The 16,911-nt window shown below is 42.3% G+C and overlaps 1 protein-coding gene across 4 annotated transcripts in view; it reads right to left on the bottom strand.

The window, feature by feature from the left end:
- Positions 1 to 13,466, bottom strand: part of SEC24A (SEC24 homolog A, COPII component) — a 66,304-nt gene extending 52,838 nt beyond the window's left edge. For 2 of the 4 annotated variants that reach the window (XR_015768159.1, XM_028103622.2), the window contains exon 1: positions 13,060 to 13,466. Coding sequence is in view for 3 of the 4 variants with exons in the window: in XM_028103622.2 (XP_027959423.1) it covers positions 13,060 to 13,156 (97 nt within the window). In the remaining variant the exon portion in view is untranslated. The remainder of the gene's footprint in view (positions 1 to 13,059) is intronic. The other 2 variants (XM_028103620.2, XM_028103621.2) reach the window with 1 other exon arrangement.
- Positions 13,467 to 16,911: the final 3,445 nt, after the last annotated feature.

Genomic DNA, 16,911 nt, shown 5'->3' with positions numbered 1-16,911 from the left:
GTGGGCCCAATGTAATCACAAAGGTGAAAGAGGGAGGAGGCAGGAGGCAGGGTCAGAATGATACTATGTGAGAAAGACTTGACGGGACATTTGTGGCTTTGAAGATGATAGGGGCCATGAGTCAAGGAACAAGGCTAGCCTCCAAAAGCTGGAAAAGGCAAAACATTCTTTGCTGGAGCTTCGGATAAGGAATGCAGCCCCGATGACCTATCTCAGACTTCTGACCTCCCCAACTTTTAAAAAATGACAATTTTGGGCACCTGGGTGGCTCAGTTGGTTGAGCAACTGCCTTCGGCTCAGGTCATGATCCTGGAGTCCCGGGATCGAGTCCCACATCGGGCTCCCCGCTCAGCGGGGGGTCTGCTTCTCCCTCTGACCCTCTTCCCTCTCATGCTATCTCTCATTCTCTCTCCAATAAATAAATAAAATCTAAAAAAAAATTTTTTTTTTAAATGACAATTTTGTGTTGTTTTAAGCTACCAAATTTGTGGTAATTTAGTACAGCAGCAATAAAAACTAGTAAATTTTAAGAATGAGATTTATAGGGGGGTGCCTGGGTGGCTCAGTCATTAAGCGTCTGCCTTCGGCTCAGGTCATGATCCCAGGGTCCTAGGATGATCCCCACATCAGGCTCCCTGCTCAGCAGGAAGCCTGCTTCTCCCTCTCCCACTCCCCCTGCTTGTGTTCCCTCTCTTGCTGTCAAATAAATAAATAAAATCTTTAAAAAAAAAGGGGGCAATGAGATTTGTATGAAACACTTACAGTGATGTTTCTCATAGTACTCAATAAATGTTTGCTGTCTTCACCTAAGAAACATGTATTTGTGCCCTTAACACTGCAGCACTCACCTAAGTCTATTTATCGGTAAACCAAATAATTTCATCTGAACTAGTCTTTTTCTTTCTAGTCTTTCATTTAGTTAAAGACTAATCCTGTATTTAGCCTAAGTATTCTTTTTTTTTAATGATTTTATTTATTTAATTGACAGAGAGAGAGAGAGACAGCACGAGAAGGAACACAAGGTTTCACTTTGTGTGAAGCAGGCTTCTAGCTGAGCAGGGAGCCCAATGTGAGGCTCGATCCCAGGACCCTGGGATCATGACCTGAGCCGAAGGCAGTCGCTTAACCAACTGAGCCACCCAGGTACCCCTGTTCATTTTATTCCAAATGGATAAGAACATTCTATTCATTCCCTCATTGAAAGACGCATTTACCAAATATCATCAGAGGAAACAAAGGTAAGGTCCACTCCAACATTGCCCTCAAGTAGCTCACAGTCCAGATTGGAAGACAAAGAACCAGGCAGGACAACAGAGAGTGATATGACAGTGGCAACTCAGGGCACTATGAGAGCACCAAGAAAGTAACACTTAGGCTAAAGGGAAGGCAGAAAGGTAGTAAAGATGGTTTCCTGAGAAAGGGAAGTTTCAACTAAGATCTTAAGAGATAATCGTAGTTAGGGCGCCTGGGTGGCTCAGTTGGTTAAGCAACTGCCTTCGGCTCAGGTCATGATCCTGGAGTCCCGGGATCGAGTCCCACATCAGGCTCCCTGCTCGGCAGGGAGTCTGCTTCTCCCTCTGACCCTCTTCCCACTCGTGCTCTCTATCTCTCATTCTCTCTTTCTCTCTCAAATAAATAAATAAAATCTTTAAAAAAAAAAAAAAAAGAGATAATCGTAGTTAGTTCCAGGAAAGGAGTATCAAGACTGTTTCCAGAAAAGGGAGCAACATGTAAAACAGCCTGTGGTTATAAAAAGGTATTGTGAGAAAAGTTCAAAAAAGACAAAAGTCAAGTGACTGATCAAATGTCTGAAGTGCAACACAAGTTCAGAATTATTCGCTTAAAGAGTCTGGATTTCAGGGGCGCCTGGGTGGCTCTGTCGCTTCAGCATCCAACTCTTGATTCTGGCTTGGGTTGTGATCTCAAGGTCCTGGGATGGAGCCCTGAGTCCAGCTCCACGCTCAGCGCAGAGTCTCCTTGTTCCTCAACTTCTGCTCTTCCCCCTGACTGTGTGCTGGCAACTCTCTTTCTCTCTTTCTTTCTCTTTCTCTCTTTCTCTCTCTCTCTCTCTCTCTCTCTCTCTCGTTAAAAAAAAAGTCTGGATTTCATCCTAAAAACAAGGGGAGGCTTGGAAAGGCTACCTGTGAGACATCTTAAATTTGCACATAAAAGAACCTCTTGGGGATCAGAGGAAAGACTAGAGACTGAAAGAAGTCTACAGCTGTAGTTCAGTCAAGAAACCACTGACTAGGGCGCCTGGGTGGCTCAGTCGTTAAGCGTCTGCCTTCGGCTCAGGTCATGATCCCAGGGTCCTGGGATCGAGTCCCACATCAGGCTCCCTGCTCAGCAGGAAGCCTGCTTCTCCCTCTCCCACTCCCCCTGCTTGTGTTCCTGCTCTCGCTGTCTCTCTCTGTCCAATAAATAAATAAAATCTTAAAAAAAAAAAAAAAAGAAACCACTGACTAAATAGCAGCAGTGGAAATAGAGATGTTTGAATCAATAAAAACATTTGTCAAAAATAAAAAAATTAAAACATTTATCAAAAGTTAATTCATAAGCATATTGTGGGTCATGTGGATAAAAACAGACATCTCACGGCCTAGTCTTATTACAAGATTTGAGGCACGCTTGTATTTTTATTTATGTTTTATAATAGGCTAAATGCAAAAAGGTCTTCAAGCCAGGTGCAGCCAAATGAAAGCCAAGCATCATCAAAATGCACAAAATAGGGGTACCTGGGTGACACAATAGGTTAATCCAATTCTTGGTTTCTGCTCAGGTCATGATCTCAGGGTCCTGGGACTGAACCCCACATCACGCTCCATGCTCAGCACAAAGTCTGCTTAAGATTTTCTCTCCCTTTCGCTCTCCCCCTCCCCAACACGCACTCTCTCAAATAAATAATATCTTTTTTAAAAAATGCACAAAATAAGGGGGCACCTGGCTGGCTCTGTCAGTAGAGCATGTGACTTTTTAAAAAAATATATATTTTATTTATTTGAGAGAGAAAGTGAGCGTGCACACGTGAGTGGGGGGGAGGGGAAGAGGGAGAGGGACAATCAGACTCCCCGAGGAGATTCCCCAATGAGTAGGGAGCCCAACACGGGGCTCAATCCCAGGACCCTGAGATCATGACCTGAGCTGAAGTCAGACGCTTAAACTAACTGAGCATGTGACTCTTGATCTCAGGATCATGAGTTCAAGCCCCATGCTGGGCTTAGAGCTTATTTAAAATGATTTTAATATTTTTTATTTTGAAGTCATTAGTAAGTTAAGTAGCTCATCAAAATTATAGATTAGAAATTATAGTGGGTCCAGAACACACCACTGTGGCATACAAGTTATTTTGAGCACAGGGCATGAGTTCCTGAAATCTCTTACCTACCCAAAGCAGAGCCTCCCAAAAGAATGCCAAAAAATTCAATTATCATAAATCTCCAGCCCAGGAACAACCAGAAATAACTGACTCCTATCACCTGAGATGAGAAGTCTCCACACCACACCTAAACATACATTGCCACAAACTTTCAAATCTCCCATCTATTCTATTAAGGGCCCGTTTATTTTTCCTAAAAATCATTTTGTTTTCCCTAAGTGCCCTTCTCTCTCTCCCCTTCCCCTATTAAGATGGTACCTAAGGGGTGCCTGGCAGCTCAGTCAGTTAAGTGTCTGCCTTCGGCTCAGGTCATGATCCCAGGGTCCTGGGATTGAGCCCCACATCGGCTCCCTGCTCAGCAAGGAACCCGCTTCTCCTGCTCCCCCTGCTTGTGCTCTCGCTCTCTGTCAAATAAATAAATAAAATCCTAAAAAAAAAAAAAAGATGGTACCCAAGTCCCAAATTCTATCTGCCTCTTTGAGTCACGTTTTTTTAAACTCTTATACTACTTAAAAAAAAATATATCTTCTCTCTTACTGATCTGTCTCTTGCCAGTTTAATTCACAGGCCCCCAAACACCAAACTAAGTGTAGAAAAAGTTCTTCCCCAACAACTGAAAAGAAGTTTCATCTTTATTTTTTTCAATTTTTTAAAAGATTTTATTTGAGAGAGAGAGAGAGTGAGAGAGAGAGGAAGAATGAGTGGGGATAGGGGCAGAGGGAGAGGAAGAAACAGACTCCCACTGAGTGCGGAGCTCGATGCAGGGCTCCATCCCAGGACCAGAGACCACGACCTGAGCCAAAGTCAGACGCTTTACCAACTGAGCCACCCAGGTACCCCCCATTTTTTAAGGAGGCTCCATGAGCAGCGTGGAGCCCAACATGGGGCTCAAACTCACAGCCTTGAGATCAAGACCTGAGCTGAGATCGAGTCAGACGCTCAACCCACTGAGCCAGCCCAGGCAAACCTTGTCTTTAAAAAAAGAACAATGACCATGATAATCCCCCAAATGATGTTCCAACATGTTCAAAATTAAAACAATCCAATCAATTTTGGCTTCAGCCAAACATAATCCATCACATTATTTAATGTTTTAACTTTGAACTGTACTACTTTTATAGATGTTTTTATTTTAATCTGTTTGTTTTACATTGTACGGAAGCTATAAACAGATGAAGTTTATGCCTAGCTTTGTGTTTGCGTATACATTTTATAAAAAATAATTTAACATTGGGGTTGCAAAGAAATATAACACCCATACATTACTTAAGTTTAAAAAACTGACTGAAGAGGGGTGCCTGGGTGGCTCAGTCGTTGGGCGTCTGCCTTCGGCTCAGGTCATGATCCCGGGGTCCTGGGATCGAGCCCCACATCGGGCTCCCAGCTCTGTGGCAGGCCTGCTTCTCCCTCTCTCACTCCCCCTGCTTGTGTTCCCTCTCTCGCTGTCTCTCTCTGTCAAAAAAAAAAAAAAACCTGACTGAAGAAATACAACTGATGGGACTTGATATGGAACTGAATATGTGAATTCATGTGGAAGTGAATAGAGGAAGCAATCAGGGATAACTCCCCAGATTCTGACCTGAACAACTCAGTGGATAGCAGTGCCATTCACTGGATAGAAGGAGAAAGAACTGGGGAAGGCAGAGAATAGCAAAGGGAGGAGGGAATGAAGAATTATTTTAAACATACTTTCAGGTGCCACCAAGAAATCCAAGTACAGGTGTACAACAGAAAGACATTTATCTGCAGCCAAAGAGATGGGTTTCAGCTTATGATATAACTTTGGGAATCACTGGCATATGTACAACATTTGATACCATGGGGATTAATGATACCCAGGGAGTAAGTATAGAGTAAGAAAAGAAGAAACCCAGCCACAGAAATGATGTGAAAAAATATTTATTGCCTTTTTTTTTTTGAAGTTTTTTTGTTTTTTTTTTTTTAGTACGATCTCTGTAGCCAATGTGAGGCTCGAACTCACAAGAGCCCATGCTCTACTGACCGAGCCCGCTAGGAAACCCTAAAGATTTTATTTTTAAGTAATCTCTACACCCAACATGGGGCTCAAACTCACAACCCTGAGACCAAGAGTCACATGCTGTACTGACAGAGCCAGCTAGGCACCCCTATTGTTATTACTTTTTTTTTTTTAAAGAAAGAAAGAAAAAGAAGAGAACCAGGTCAGAACCTGAGAAACACCAACATTTAAGAAAAAGAAGGGACACCTGGGTGGCTCAGTTAAGTGTCTGCCTTCAGCTCAGGTCATGATCCCAGGGTCCTAAGATCGAGTCCCTGCTCAGCGGGGAGCTTCCTTCTCCCTCTGCCTCTGCCCCTCCTCCCTGCTCATGCTCTCTCTCTCTCTGACAAATAAATAAATAAAATAAAATACAATAAAAAAAGAGAGAGAGAAGAAAAAAGGCAATCAAAAAAAGGTAGAAATATTGAGAATACTGCTGTTGAGAAATAGCAACCAAACCAGAAGGGTCTTAAACCAAAACAAGTAGTGGTAAAGGACATCAGATGCTGCTTGAAAAATATGAGAAATGAAAAATATTTTTTTATTTAATAACTAAAAAGTCATCTGTGGCCTTATTTAGGGCTGTTTTGGGGGATGTGTGGAAATAGAAACCAAATTTAGAGAGAGTAAAGAGGCAAAGAAGCAACCAAGAGATTAAAATAAAAGCAGATGGCGGCACCTGGGTGGTTCAGTAGGTTGAGAGTCTGACTTGATTTCAGCTCAGGTCTCAAGTCTTGGGATCATGAGATCAAGCCCTGCGACTGGCTCTGCACTCTGCTTCTCCCTCTCCCTCTGCTCCTCCCCCCTCCCCCTCTCTCTTTCTCAAAATAAATAAATAAAATCTTTAAAATAAAAGTGGATGATAGCTACTCAATTACTCAAAGAGCAGCTTCAGAATCAAAGAGATACAGGTTCTACCTTTGTAAATTCCTATTCTATAGCACTCAATGGGATCCCAGAATCTCCATTTGTAAAACTGTCATATACTAGGGGTTCTCATGTACATCAGAAGAAACTTTACCAAGAAACCACTGATGTGTCAAAATGATTGATGTATGATGATATCTAGCAAGCAAAAATTAAAAAATACTTCTGTATACCATCCCAATGAATAAAAAATAAATTTTAATTTTTTAAAAGATTTTATTTATTCATTTGAGAGAGAGCGACAGAGAGCACAAGCAGGGGGAGAGGGAGAGGGAGAAGCAGACTCCCCGCTGAGCTGGGACCCTGATGCCGGGCTTGATCCCAGGACCTGGAGATGATGACCTGAGCTGAAGGCAGACACTTAACCATCTAAGCCACCCAGGTGCCCCCAAAATAAATTTTAATTTTACAAGTTTCTTCAAGAAAGCCTACTGAACAGTCACAAAAGCATTAACTACCCCCTTCATGCAAATTTAACACTAAGGGGAAAAGATGTCGCCCAGAATGGTTTCCCCTAAAATTTCCAGCAAGAAAAAGACCTATGATCTTTGTATTCTTAAGCAATTCATTCATTAATCCATTCAGTAAATACATAATGAGCTACTATTTGCCAGGGACAGTTTACATTTCCCATCTATCATACATGAATCCAACTGAATAACCAATTTAAATTAATTCAAGGCTCTCCAGAGTATGGTTCTATTAATTATAGTGTCATACATGGAAGTATAAATAAAAGAGAAAATTAACCAAGTATTCAAAAATATCACATTTGAGACAGCAGTATGTTCCTTAAACTTTGAAAAGTTCCTTCTTTTTGTGTATGTGTTTTTAAATACAACAGGTCTGAAGAATAAATTAACTACTGGGAAAAATTTTTTTTGATTCAGCACCTCACCCCACACATTAAATACATTCTGATCACTAAGAGAGTTGACCAAATGAAACTTTAAGTACAAAAAATGGATGCCACTGTATGAGTACAACTTGTGGGTCAGTCACTAAAAAATAACGGCTTTCAGAAAGCAATGCAAGAGAAAAGCAAATGCAAGGAATCTTGGGGCAGGGGCAATTACAGGATCTGGAAGATGTTCATGAAATGTGATGTGGAAATAGCAAAGAAATTGACTAAATACTAAAAAAAGTGAGGGTCAGGTCATATATTAATTATAATCCAAAAGAGAATAAGCCAGGAGGCAGTTTTGAAAAATGTAAGCTTACTATAATTATTTGCATCCACCTACACAAAGAAACCAAAGAGAAGGTTCTGATCCTTGATTCAGGGTCTAATTCAAGGTGCTAGGTCCTGAGATTCAGAGATAACAACCAGATAAACTAAGTATCGGTGGTTAAGACTGCCTAGGTTTGAATCTAAGTTCCACAACTTATTAGCTGTGTGACCTTGAACTAGTTCCTTGTCCACTCATCAGTTTCCTTATCAGTACTTAACAGCTCTTACCCCACAGTCTTGTTGTGAGGATTAAATGAGATGATGCATATAATGCAACCTAGCACTGGGCATGGAATATGTAAACAATAAATGTTAGTTCTTACGGTTACTCTATCTGTCTTTCAGGAACTTCCAGTCTATCAGCAGAGACAAACAAGAAGCTCAACACCCTAAGTTCTCATAGACATACACAAAGAGTTTATGGAAGTCCAAAGTTACTGCCCCTACTGAAAACATTGAAAGACCACAACAGGGCGCCTGCGTGGCTCAGTCGTTAAGCGTCTGCCTTCGGCTCAGGTCATGATCCCAGGGTCCTGGGATCGAGTCCCACCTCGGGCTCCCTGCTCCATGGGAAGCCTGCTTCTTCCTCTCCCACTCCCCCTGCTTGTGTTCCTGCTCTCGCTGTCTCTCTGTCAAATAAATAAATAAAATCTTAATAAATAAATAAATAAATAAATAAATAAAAGACCACAACAACCATTACTATAGACCCATGCCAATTTTATTCACAGCATGCTTTGATCATGACTAGAGAGACTTCCTATATCAAATACACAATCATAAACATAGTTTACATCATAGTGAAAATAAAAAAGACCTACATTTCTGTCATGCCTACAATAGATCGCACAAGTCTAGCTTTTTTTTTTTTTTTTAAAGGTTTTATCTACTTGACAGAAAGACACACAGCGAGAGAGGGAACACAAGCAAGGGGAGTGGGAGAGGGAGAAACAGGCTTCCCGCTGAGCAGGGAGCCCAACATGGGGCTCAATCCCAGGACCCTGGGTTCATGACCTGAGCTGAAGGCAGACATTTAACGACTGAGCCACCCAGGCGCCCCACAAGTCTAGCATTTAAATTGATAACCAAATAACACCCCCCAAGATATTCTATTGTTTTAGCTAATATTGTAAAAAAAAAAAAAAAAAACCACACTGAAAAATTCATCAGAAAAAAAAGGAGTTGGAAATGAGCTCTAATCTTGTATTAAGTGAATACATGTTTAGTGACTTAAATTGCAAAACACCCAATTCTAAAACTTCCATGAAACTGGTAACTCCTAAAATGTGCCTAACACCACGTGGAAAGTTGGAGAGAGGATGATGTGCAAAAGCAGACATCCTTGCTCTTACAGGATTTACAGTATAGAGGGCAGAAAGATATTATTTTATAAAATTACATACATTAGGGGCACTTGGGTGGCTCAGCTAACGGTTAAGTGTCTGCCTTCAGCTCAGGTCACAATCCCAGAGTCCTGGGATTAAGCCCCACGTCGGTCTCCCTGCTCAGCGAGGAGTCTGCTTCACCCTCTCCCTCTGCCCCTCCACCTGCTCGTGTGCTCACTCTCTCAAATAAATAAAATCTTAAAAAAATAAAAAATAAAAATTTAAAAATTACATATATTAAACCAGGGATATCTGGGTGGGAGAGAGGGTGACAAATATCCTTCTGACCTCTACTCTATTTGGGAAAAAGTGAACATTACATAAATATTACCAAAAATAAAATTAGTAAGGGGCAGGGCGCTCGCGTGGCTCAGTCGTTAAGCATCTGCCTTCGGCTCAGGTCATGATCCCAGGGTCCTGGGATCGAGCCCCACATCGGGCTCCCTGCTCCGCAGGAAGCCTGCTTCTCCCTCTCCCACTCACCCTGCTTGTGTTCCCTCTCTCGCTGTGTCTCTCTCTGTCAAATAAATAAATAAAATCTTAAAAAAATAAAATAAAATCACTTGAAAAAAAAAAATTAGTAAGGGGCGCCCGGGTGGCTCACTTGGTTGGGCGACTGCCTTCAGCTCAGGTCATGATCCTGGAGTCCCGGGATCGAGTCCCGCATCAGGCTCCCTGCTCAGCAGGGAGTCTGCTTCTCCCTCTGACCCTCTTCCCTCTCGTGCTCTCTCTCTCTGTCATTCTCTCTCTCTCAAATAAATAAATAAATCTTTAAAAATAAAATAAAATTATATAAAAATAAAATTAGTAAAACTACAGTTTCTAAATGCCTTGGCAAACTGATCCAAGTAGTCAAAAAACACAACTAATTAAAAGTGGGAGTCATGGTGGCTCAGCTGGTTAAACAGCCAACTTTCGGCTCAGGTCATGATCTCAGGGTCGTGGGATGGAGTCCCATGTTAGGCTCTGCCCTCAGTGTGGAGTCTGCTTCTCCTTCTCCCTTGGCCCCCTGCCAGAGCATGTGCACACACATGCTCTCTCTCTCAAATAAGTAAAATTTTTTGAAAAAGTGGCAGTCATGAGGAGCACCAGGCTAGCTCAGTCAGTAGAGCATGGGACTTTTAATCTTGGGGTTGTGAATTTGAGCCCCACACTGGGTACAGAGACTAAAAAAAAAAAAAAAAAAAATTGAATCTTTAACAAAAAAAAAGTGGGAGTCATGATTTGCCTTTAGCCTTATTACATACTAATGAGATGAAGATATGCCAGTTTATTTTTTTTAAGATTTTATTTATTTATTTGAGAGAAGAGAGAATGAGAGACAGCATGGGGGGGGAGGGTCAGAGGGAGAAGCAGACTCCCCACTGATGCGGAACTCGATCCCAGGACTCCAGGATCATGACCCGAGCCAAAGGCAGTCGCCCAACCAACTGAGCCACCCAGGCACCCAAGATATGCCAGTTTAAATAGTCTTGCAGTTTCTCTGTCAACTTTTGCAAAGAAATATGTGTACACAAATCTATACAGACTTAGAAAAACCTGTCTAGACAACCTTTAGATTGTAATGCAATATAACAATCTACCACAGAAAAATATGTCTTGGTGTGTCAGAAATTACATAATATAATGACACCATAAAATACCATAGGAAGTTACAGAAAAATGGAAAAGGTAACTATTCAGTCTTTTGATTACCTAAAAAATATCTGAATATTCAACTGAACTGTAATATGTAATTTAAGAATGCTACATTGGAAGGTACAGGCTTCCAGTTATGGAATGAGTAAGTCATGAAAATGAAAGGTACAGCCTAGGAAATATAGTCAATGGTGTTGTAATAGGGTTGTACGGTGACAGATGGTAGCTATACTTGCAGTAAGCACAGGACGTAGAGAAGTCCAATCAGTACTGTTGTATACCCGAAATTAATTTAACATTATGTGTCAACTACAATTTTAAAAAGCTACATAAACAAGTGCCTGCGTGTCTCAGTCAGTTAAGCATCTACTCTTGATTTCAGCTCCAGTCATGATCTCAGGGTTCTGAAATGGAGCCCCTCACAGGACTCTGTGTTCACCAGGAAGTCTGCTGGAGATTCTCTCTACTCCTCTTCCCCTGCCCTTCCCCTGGCTCACACTCAGGTGCGCTTGTGCAAGCTCACTCACTCACTCTCTCCCTCCCTCCCCAAAATAAATAAATAAATATTTTAAAAATAATAATAATAAAAAGCTACATTAAATCTACAGTATGAGTACTTAAGGAGCAATAACTGCCCTGAAAGAGTTAACCAATAAAATCAGATTTCAGCACTGAACTTTTTTCACCTTCTAGAAAAATACCCTCTCCAATTTTCCACTGCATCCCTACTGTTTTTATTATTAGTGGGATGAACAACAAAGAAACCCAGTACAGGACATCAGCCATTTTACTGAGACTAATTCTATAAAAGCTTTAGAAATGGGGATTATAAAGACTTTCAAAATTGTATCTTCAAAAGGCTATTTGTAGCCTTAGGATTTCCTTTTCTAAGTGAATCCTCAATTGGGTCTGGGTGTGCATACAAAGACTGTTTTCTTTTACATCCCCAAGGACACAACCTAGAAAGTGTGCAACAAATGTCTGTTGGACAGGATCAAATCAACAGAGTGACAAAATTTTTTATACTACATAGCAGTGGCTAACTTCCTTTAGTATTTCAAAATTATCACAACTACACTTATATATAAACTTACAAGCATATTTGCAGGATTTGCCATTTAAAGCTCATGTAAAATTGCAATTTATAGATTATAAGAAAAAGCCATAGCCATATGACATTTTTTTCCCCCTAAGGATACAGAAGTTTATTGAATACACTGCAAGAGAGCAGCAGGCAGGACAGGAGAGGAGAGGCTGTCTGCAACCATATGACATCTTAAGGGGTTTTTTCTGCCTTAAAGTGAAAGTCTTAAAATCATTTCATCCTCAGTGTAAATGTTACTAAATAGCCTAGAATCAAATAAAGTTTACATAATATGTTACCACAAATATGAGAAAGAACAATTCATTCGACTTAACACCATTACTGTGCTGACACTTATTCTTGCTTCTGCCTACATACCTGCCTACTCACAGACATTTTTTAAAGTCTTTTAGAGCCTTCTTTCTAAAGAAAACACTAGTCTTCTCTAAAAACAATGTAAATTAGGTATTTTAGTCACTGGCTAGTTTCCCGAACTTCACAAAAACCTTAGATTACAATGGGCAATTTAAGTATATTAGTTTTACTCTACTAGTTTTGTTTCGATGAGCCAAAGATTTATTGGTAAATCAGTAATCTGGCAAGATACTGGGAAAAATCTTTCTTTCTCTAATATAACAATTATAGTAAGTTTAGCAAATCGCAACGTAGGACAATTTAAAGAATCCTAGAAGAGGCATAAAACTCTCACACCAAGTGAGAAAGTGTAGTGCCACATGTACACTCTCGACGGAGGTTCAGAGCTGTATCCAACCACTTTTCCGAGTGAGTGAGTAAAGACCTCTGGAAATCAAACAGGAGATCGTCCCCTATTATTTGGTTCTTCAAAGCTGAAAAACTGAACAGGTGGCCTAAGTACAATTCGCGTAAGGTTCTGGGAGACACGGGCAGGCCTTAAAGGGGACTGCCAAAAGCACAATCATTCATTTATCTCCACAAATTCAGACTGGGTACGCCCCCACCCCACCCCACCCCACCTCAGGCCCTGTGGAACTGAAATCAATCAGTCCCTGAGCTCTGCCCTCCGCAAGACAGGGAGAAGTGGCAAGGAGAACAGGCACTATGAGTCTGGCATGCGAGTACTGAGGTATGCACCGAATCTGTGTCTTTCACCCATGTATACCCAGCGTGTCATATTCAGCAAGCGCTCATTAATTGTTCACTGAACCCATGAATAAATAAATATGAGACACTCAAGACGCGCTCGGAGTCGCGGCTGCATATTCGCGGCGGTCTCCTTGGCCCAGGCGCCCACCACCACCCGCTCATTTGCCCGGCCGGGAGTTCACCCTCTCCTGTCGCCAGAGGCAACGGCAATAACCAAAGGTCAGCTCGAGCCCGGGCCCAGGCCACGCCAGCCGCCCTCCCCCGGGCGGTACTTACCGTTGGTGTAGAGAGACCCCGAGGCCGAGGAGGCCCTGCTCTGGGCCGGCAGGCCGGTTGGGGCGCCGCCGGAGGCCGGTATCCCCGGCTGGGACATGACGACGGTGCGCGTCGGGGTTGGAAGGGGATGGTCGGGGTCTGCGACGGCGCCAAACGAAGAGCTGAGAAACGACTGCTAGAAGCGGAGGGAAGGAACCACCGACTCAGGACTGAGGCGAGGAGGAGAGAGGGCGGCGCATCATGCCCTAGGCATGGCGCGGCATTCTTCCCAGCCCGCGAGCGGCCGCGGCTTGGCCTGGGAGCTGAGGCTTGGGAGTCGGACCGGTAGGGCCGAGAACGCCGGGCTGGAAGGCGGCAGCCTAGCGATAGAGGAGAGAGGCCCCGGCCGGAAGTGCCTGTCAGCCGCTAGCCGCGCAGGCGCAATCGGGACACGTGGCACTTCCGGCTCCGGGCTCGCCACCGCTACCGCGGCCGCGACGCTCTCTTCTCTTCTCGGGGCGGCCCAGAGGCCACCTGACAGCTCCGGGTGTCCCAGCCCGAAGGACCGTGCTCGACCTCGTCAGCCACGTCATTGAGTCTTACCGTCGGCCGGAAGTGGCGTGTGTCACTGCTACGGAAATCCCCGTTGTAGTGAACGTCATCTCGCGGGCAGGGCCAGGATCTGAGGGCAGGCCGGGCTTCAGTAGCCACTTTCGAGGGGTGGGACTGACAGTTCCTCTCCTGGCGTTTGTGAAGATTACCTGAGACAACAAGACGTCATCGTCCTCTCTTGAGATTCTACCTCTGGTAGCCGAACTCATGAATATTCATCGCAGTATTTCATTTCACATTTCATCATATTCCAGGTGTAAATTGTAGGGTTTTTTTTTTTAAGGGGTTATTACGTACGTGTGTTAAAAGTGTAATCAAATCGAGGAGGAAGCCTTTGATTTTTGACTGGACGACTCAGAACTAATTTTAATTTTGAAACTCGCTGATTCATAGCATAGTCACGCGAAAGTTCATTAACATCACATTAGAACCCCAGCAGGTTTAAATGGCAATTTTAGTTCCTCTTCTAAGAGTTTAAGGTAAAACATTCAAACTTCCTTTCTGGGCAAGTAGACTTTTTTTTTTCCCAAGTAGACTTTTTTTTACTTTTGAGGCCAAGGGGAGGTAGAAACCGGAGTGATAAGATAATACAGTTAATTGATGATCTCCTTAACCATTTTAGCTATCTTCATTCTACTTAGGTTTTTCCTGCCCTGAGCTGATGACAAAGCTCTTCTTTAAACTACAGATTTGTTCTGTTGATTAAAACGTCATGCCAAGGGTGCCTGGGTTGCTCAGTTGGTTAAGTGTCGGCCTTTGGCTCAAGTCATGATCCCAAGGTCCTAGGATTGAGCCCCATGTCGGACTCCCTGCTCAAGGGGGAGTCGGCTTCTCCCTCTCCCTCTGCCTGTCCTCCCTATTTGTGTTCTCTCTCTCTCTCTCTCTCAAGTAAACAAATCTTTTTTTAAAAAAAATGTCATGGGAAAGGTTTTGCAACTAGTGAAGCGTGAAGTAGATCTTAATTCATTTAATAACAAATACCTGCTATGAAATATTGTATTTATACTGTATGTTATATTACATAATCTTTAGAGCAAGAGTTAAACCACTGTGTCAGACCTGAAAAGCAAACAGTAAGAATTCAGATAACTAAGGGTTAAATTTTATCCTAACCCTGTTTTTATCATTTGCCTCAGAACCTTACTAAAAATGTATTTGCCCTTTTGGTGTTAAACAATTAAACTCCTTTGCACAAGATAGAAGTACGAAGGTTTCTTTAGGATGAAGATGATACTTTTTTTTAAAGATTTTATTTATTTATTTGACAGAGAGAGACACAGCGAGAGAAGGAACACAAGCAGGGGGAGAGGGAGAAGCAGGCTTCCCGCTGAGCAGGGAGCCCGATGTGGGGCTCGATCCCAGGACCCTGGGATCATGACCTGAGCCGAAGGCAAACACTTAACAACTGAGCCACCCAGGTGATCCTGAAAGATGATACTTTTAGTCAAACTGTTTCCCTATAACAAAATCCCAAATCATATATCCCAAGAACACTTAAAAACATAAGCAACACAAGCCTCTAAATGTTTTAAAAGAAAACACTCTGAGAGAAACTACCTTCCTGAGGTCAGACAGAAAATCACTGTCACTCTTCAAAGGGGCAAATGCTTAGACCTGGTCTCAAATTTGCTGTAGTTTAATTTTTTCTTTTTCTTTTTTTTTTAAGATTTTACTTATTTGACAGAGAGAGAGACAGCGAGAGAGGGAACACAAGCAGGGTGAGTGGGAGAGGGAGAAGCAGGCTTCCCGCCGAGCAGGGAGCCAGATGTGGGGCTCGATCCCAGGACGCTGAGATCATGACCCGAGCCGAAGGCAATCGCTCAACCAACTGAGCCACCCAGGCACCCCTTTCTTTTTCTTTTTAATGCAACTCCTTAATTGGTTTATTGACCTTGGCACAGGAGTTTGATTTGGTTAAATCAAGCTTTCTTTGGACTTTGTTCTGTTTAAGCAATATCTGTGTGTTCAAAGGTAAAAAAAAAAACTAATAGGATTAGCCATTTTAAAATATAAATCACGGGGTGCCTGGGTGGCTCAGATGGTTAAGCATCTGCCTTTGGCTCAGGTCATGATCCTAGGGTCCTGGGATCGAGTCCCGCATCGGGCTCCCTGCTCAGCGGGGAGCCTGCTTCTCCCTCTGCCCCTCTCTCTCTCTCTGTCTCTTATGAATAAATAAATTAAATCTTTAAAAAAAAAACATAAATCATGGTTGGTTAAATAAGGTTAAATAGGGGTGCCTGGGTGGCTCAGATGGTTAAGCGCCTGCCTTCGGCTCAGGTCATGATCCTGATTCCGTGGTCCTGGCTGGGATGGAGCCCCATGTCCAGCTCCCTGCTCTTCAGAAAGCCTACTTCTCCCTCTCTTGCTCCCCCTGCTTGTGTTCTCTCTCTGGCTGTCTCTCTCTCTCTGTCAAATAAATAAAATCTTTAAAAAGAAAACAAAAACTTTCTTTAAAAAATAAATAAGGTTAATAAACATAATATGCTAGTAAGTAAATACTGCTTTTTATAAAATTTGTCCCCCTCCCCACTCCCCCCATGCCGGGTGTTGTTATTATTCCCCAAAAAACTATGGTTAAGTCTTTTCAGGTGTTTTTTACATTTTTAACATAGTTTTAAAATATTGAGGAGAAAAGCAGCATTTGTCATCTGCCCACCCTCAGAGATAATAGGAAATTAAGTTTAAGGAATTGAGGTGAGACAGCATAGTTAAAAAGGTAATTTTCTTTTTAAGTGTCATCCACACATTGTCAAATCCTTCTCTGACTTCTTAAAGTGTGACTGCCTATCAAGGAAAAATTATTAGTGCTATTACCAATTGTTAAGGGTTGATCTTTTTTAGTTAACTACCTGTATCTATCCTACAGTACCATACATTTTTCTAAACTAATGTCAATAATATATTCTGCCTTTTTATCCTTGTTTTCCAGAACAATAGGACCCTTCTGCCACAGATACACCCTTCATATGTGTATGTATCAGATTTTCTGTACATTATTTTCAAAGCCTTCAACCCTACTTAAGATGATAAACAAACAAAAAAACAGGTGACACTCCAGAGTCTCAGCAAGGAGACAGCACTATACAAAGAATGGTCCATTAAAGTTGATTATTTATTTTAGACCCAAAGAGGTAGACAGGCATTCCTAATAATATTTGCTGACATGCAGAAGTAGACTCAGGCTCACACACTAGGGCCCCTTTGCCTGCCTGCTCATCACTGTTGAATTGTCAGCTGATAAACTGGAACAATTCTGTTTAC

Source organism: Eumetopias jubatus, unplaced genomic scaffold (genome assembly GCF_037043125.1).
Source record: "Eumetopias jubatus isolate StellerSeaLion01/CBP00866 unplaced genomic scaffold, mEumJub1_p1.0 scaffold_5, whole genome shotgun sequence".
NCBI classification, from domain to species: domain Eukaryota; kingdom Metazoa; phylum Chordata; class Mammalia; order Carnivora; family Otariidae; genus Eumetopias; species Eumetopias jubatus.
The sequence above is the reverse complement of the archived record's forward strand: the minus strand, read 5'-3'. Positions and strand labels throughout refer to the sequence as shown.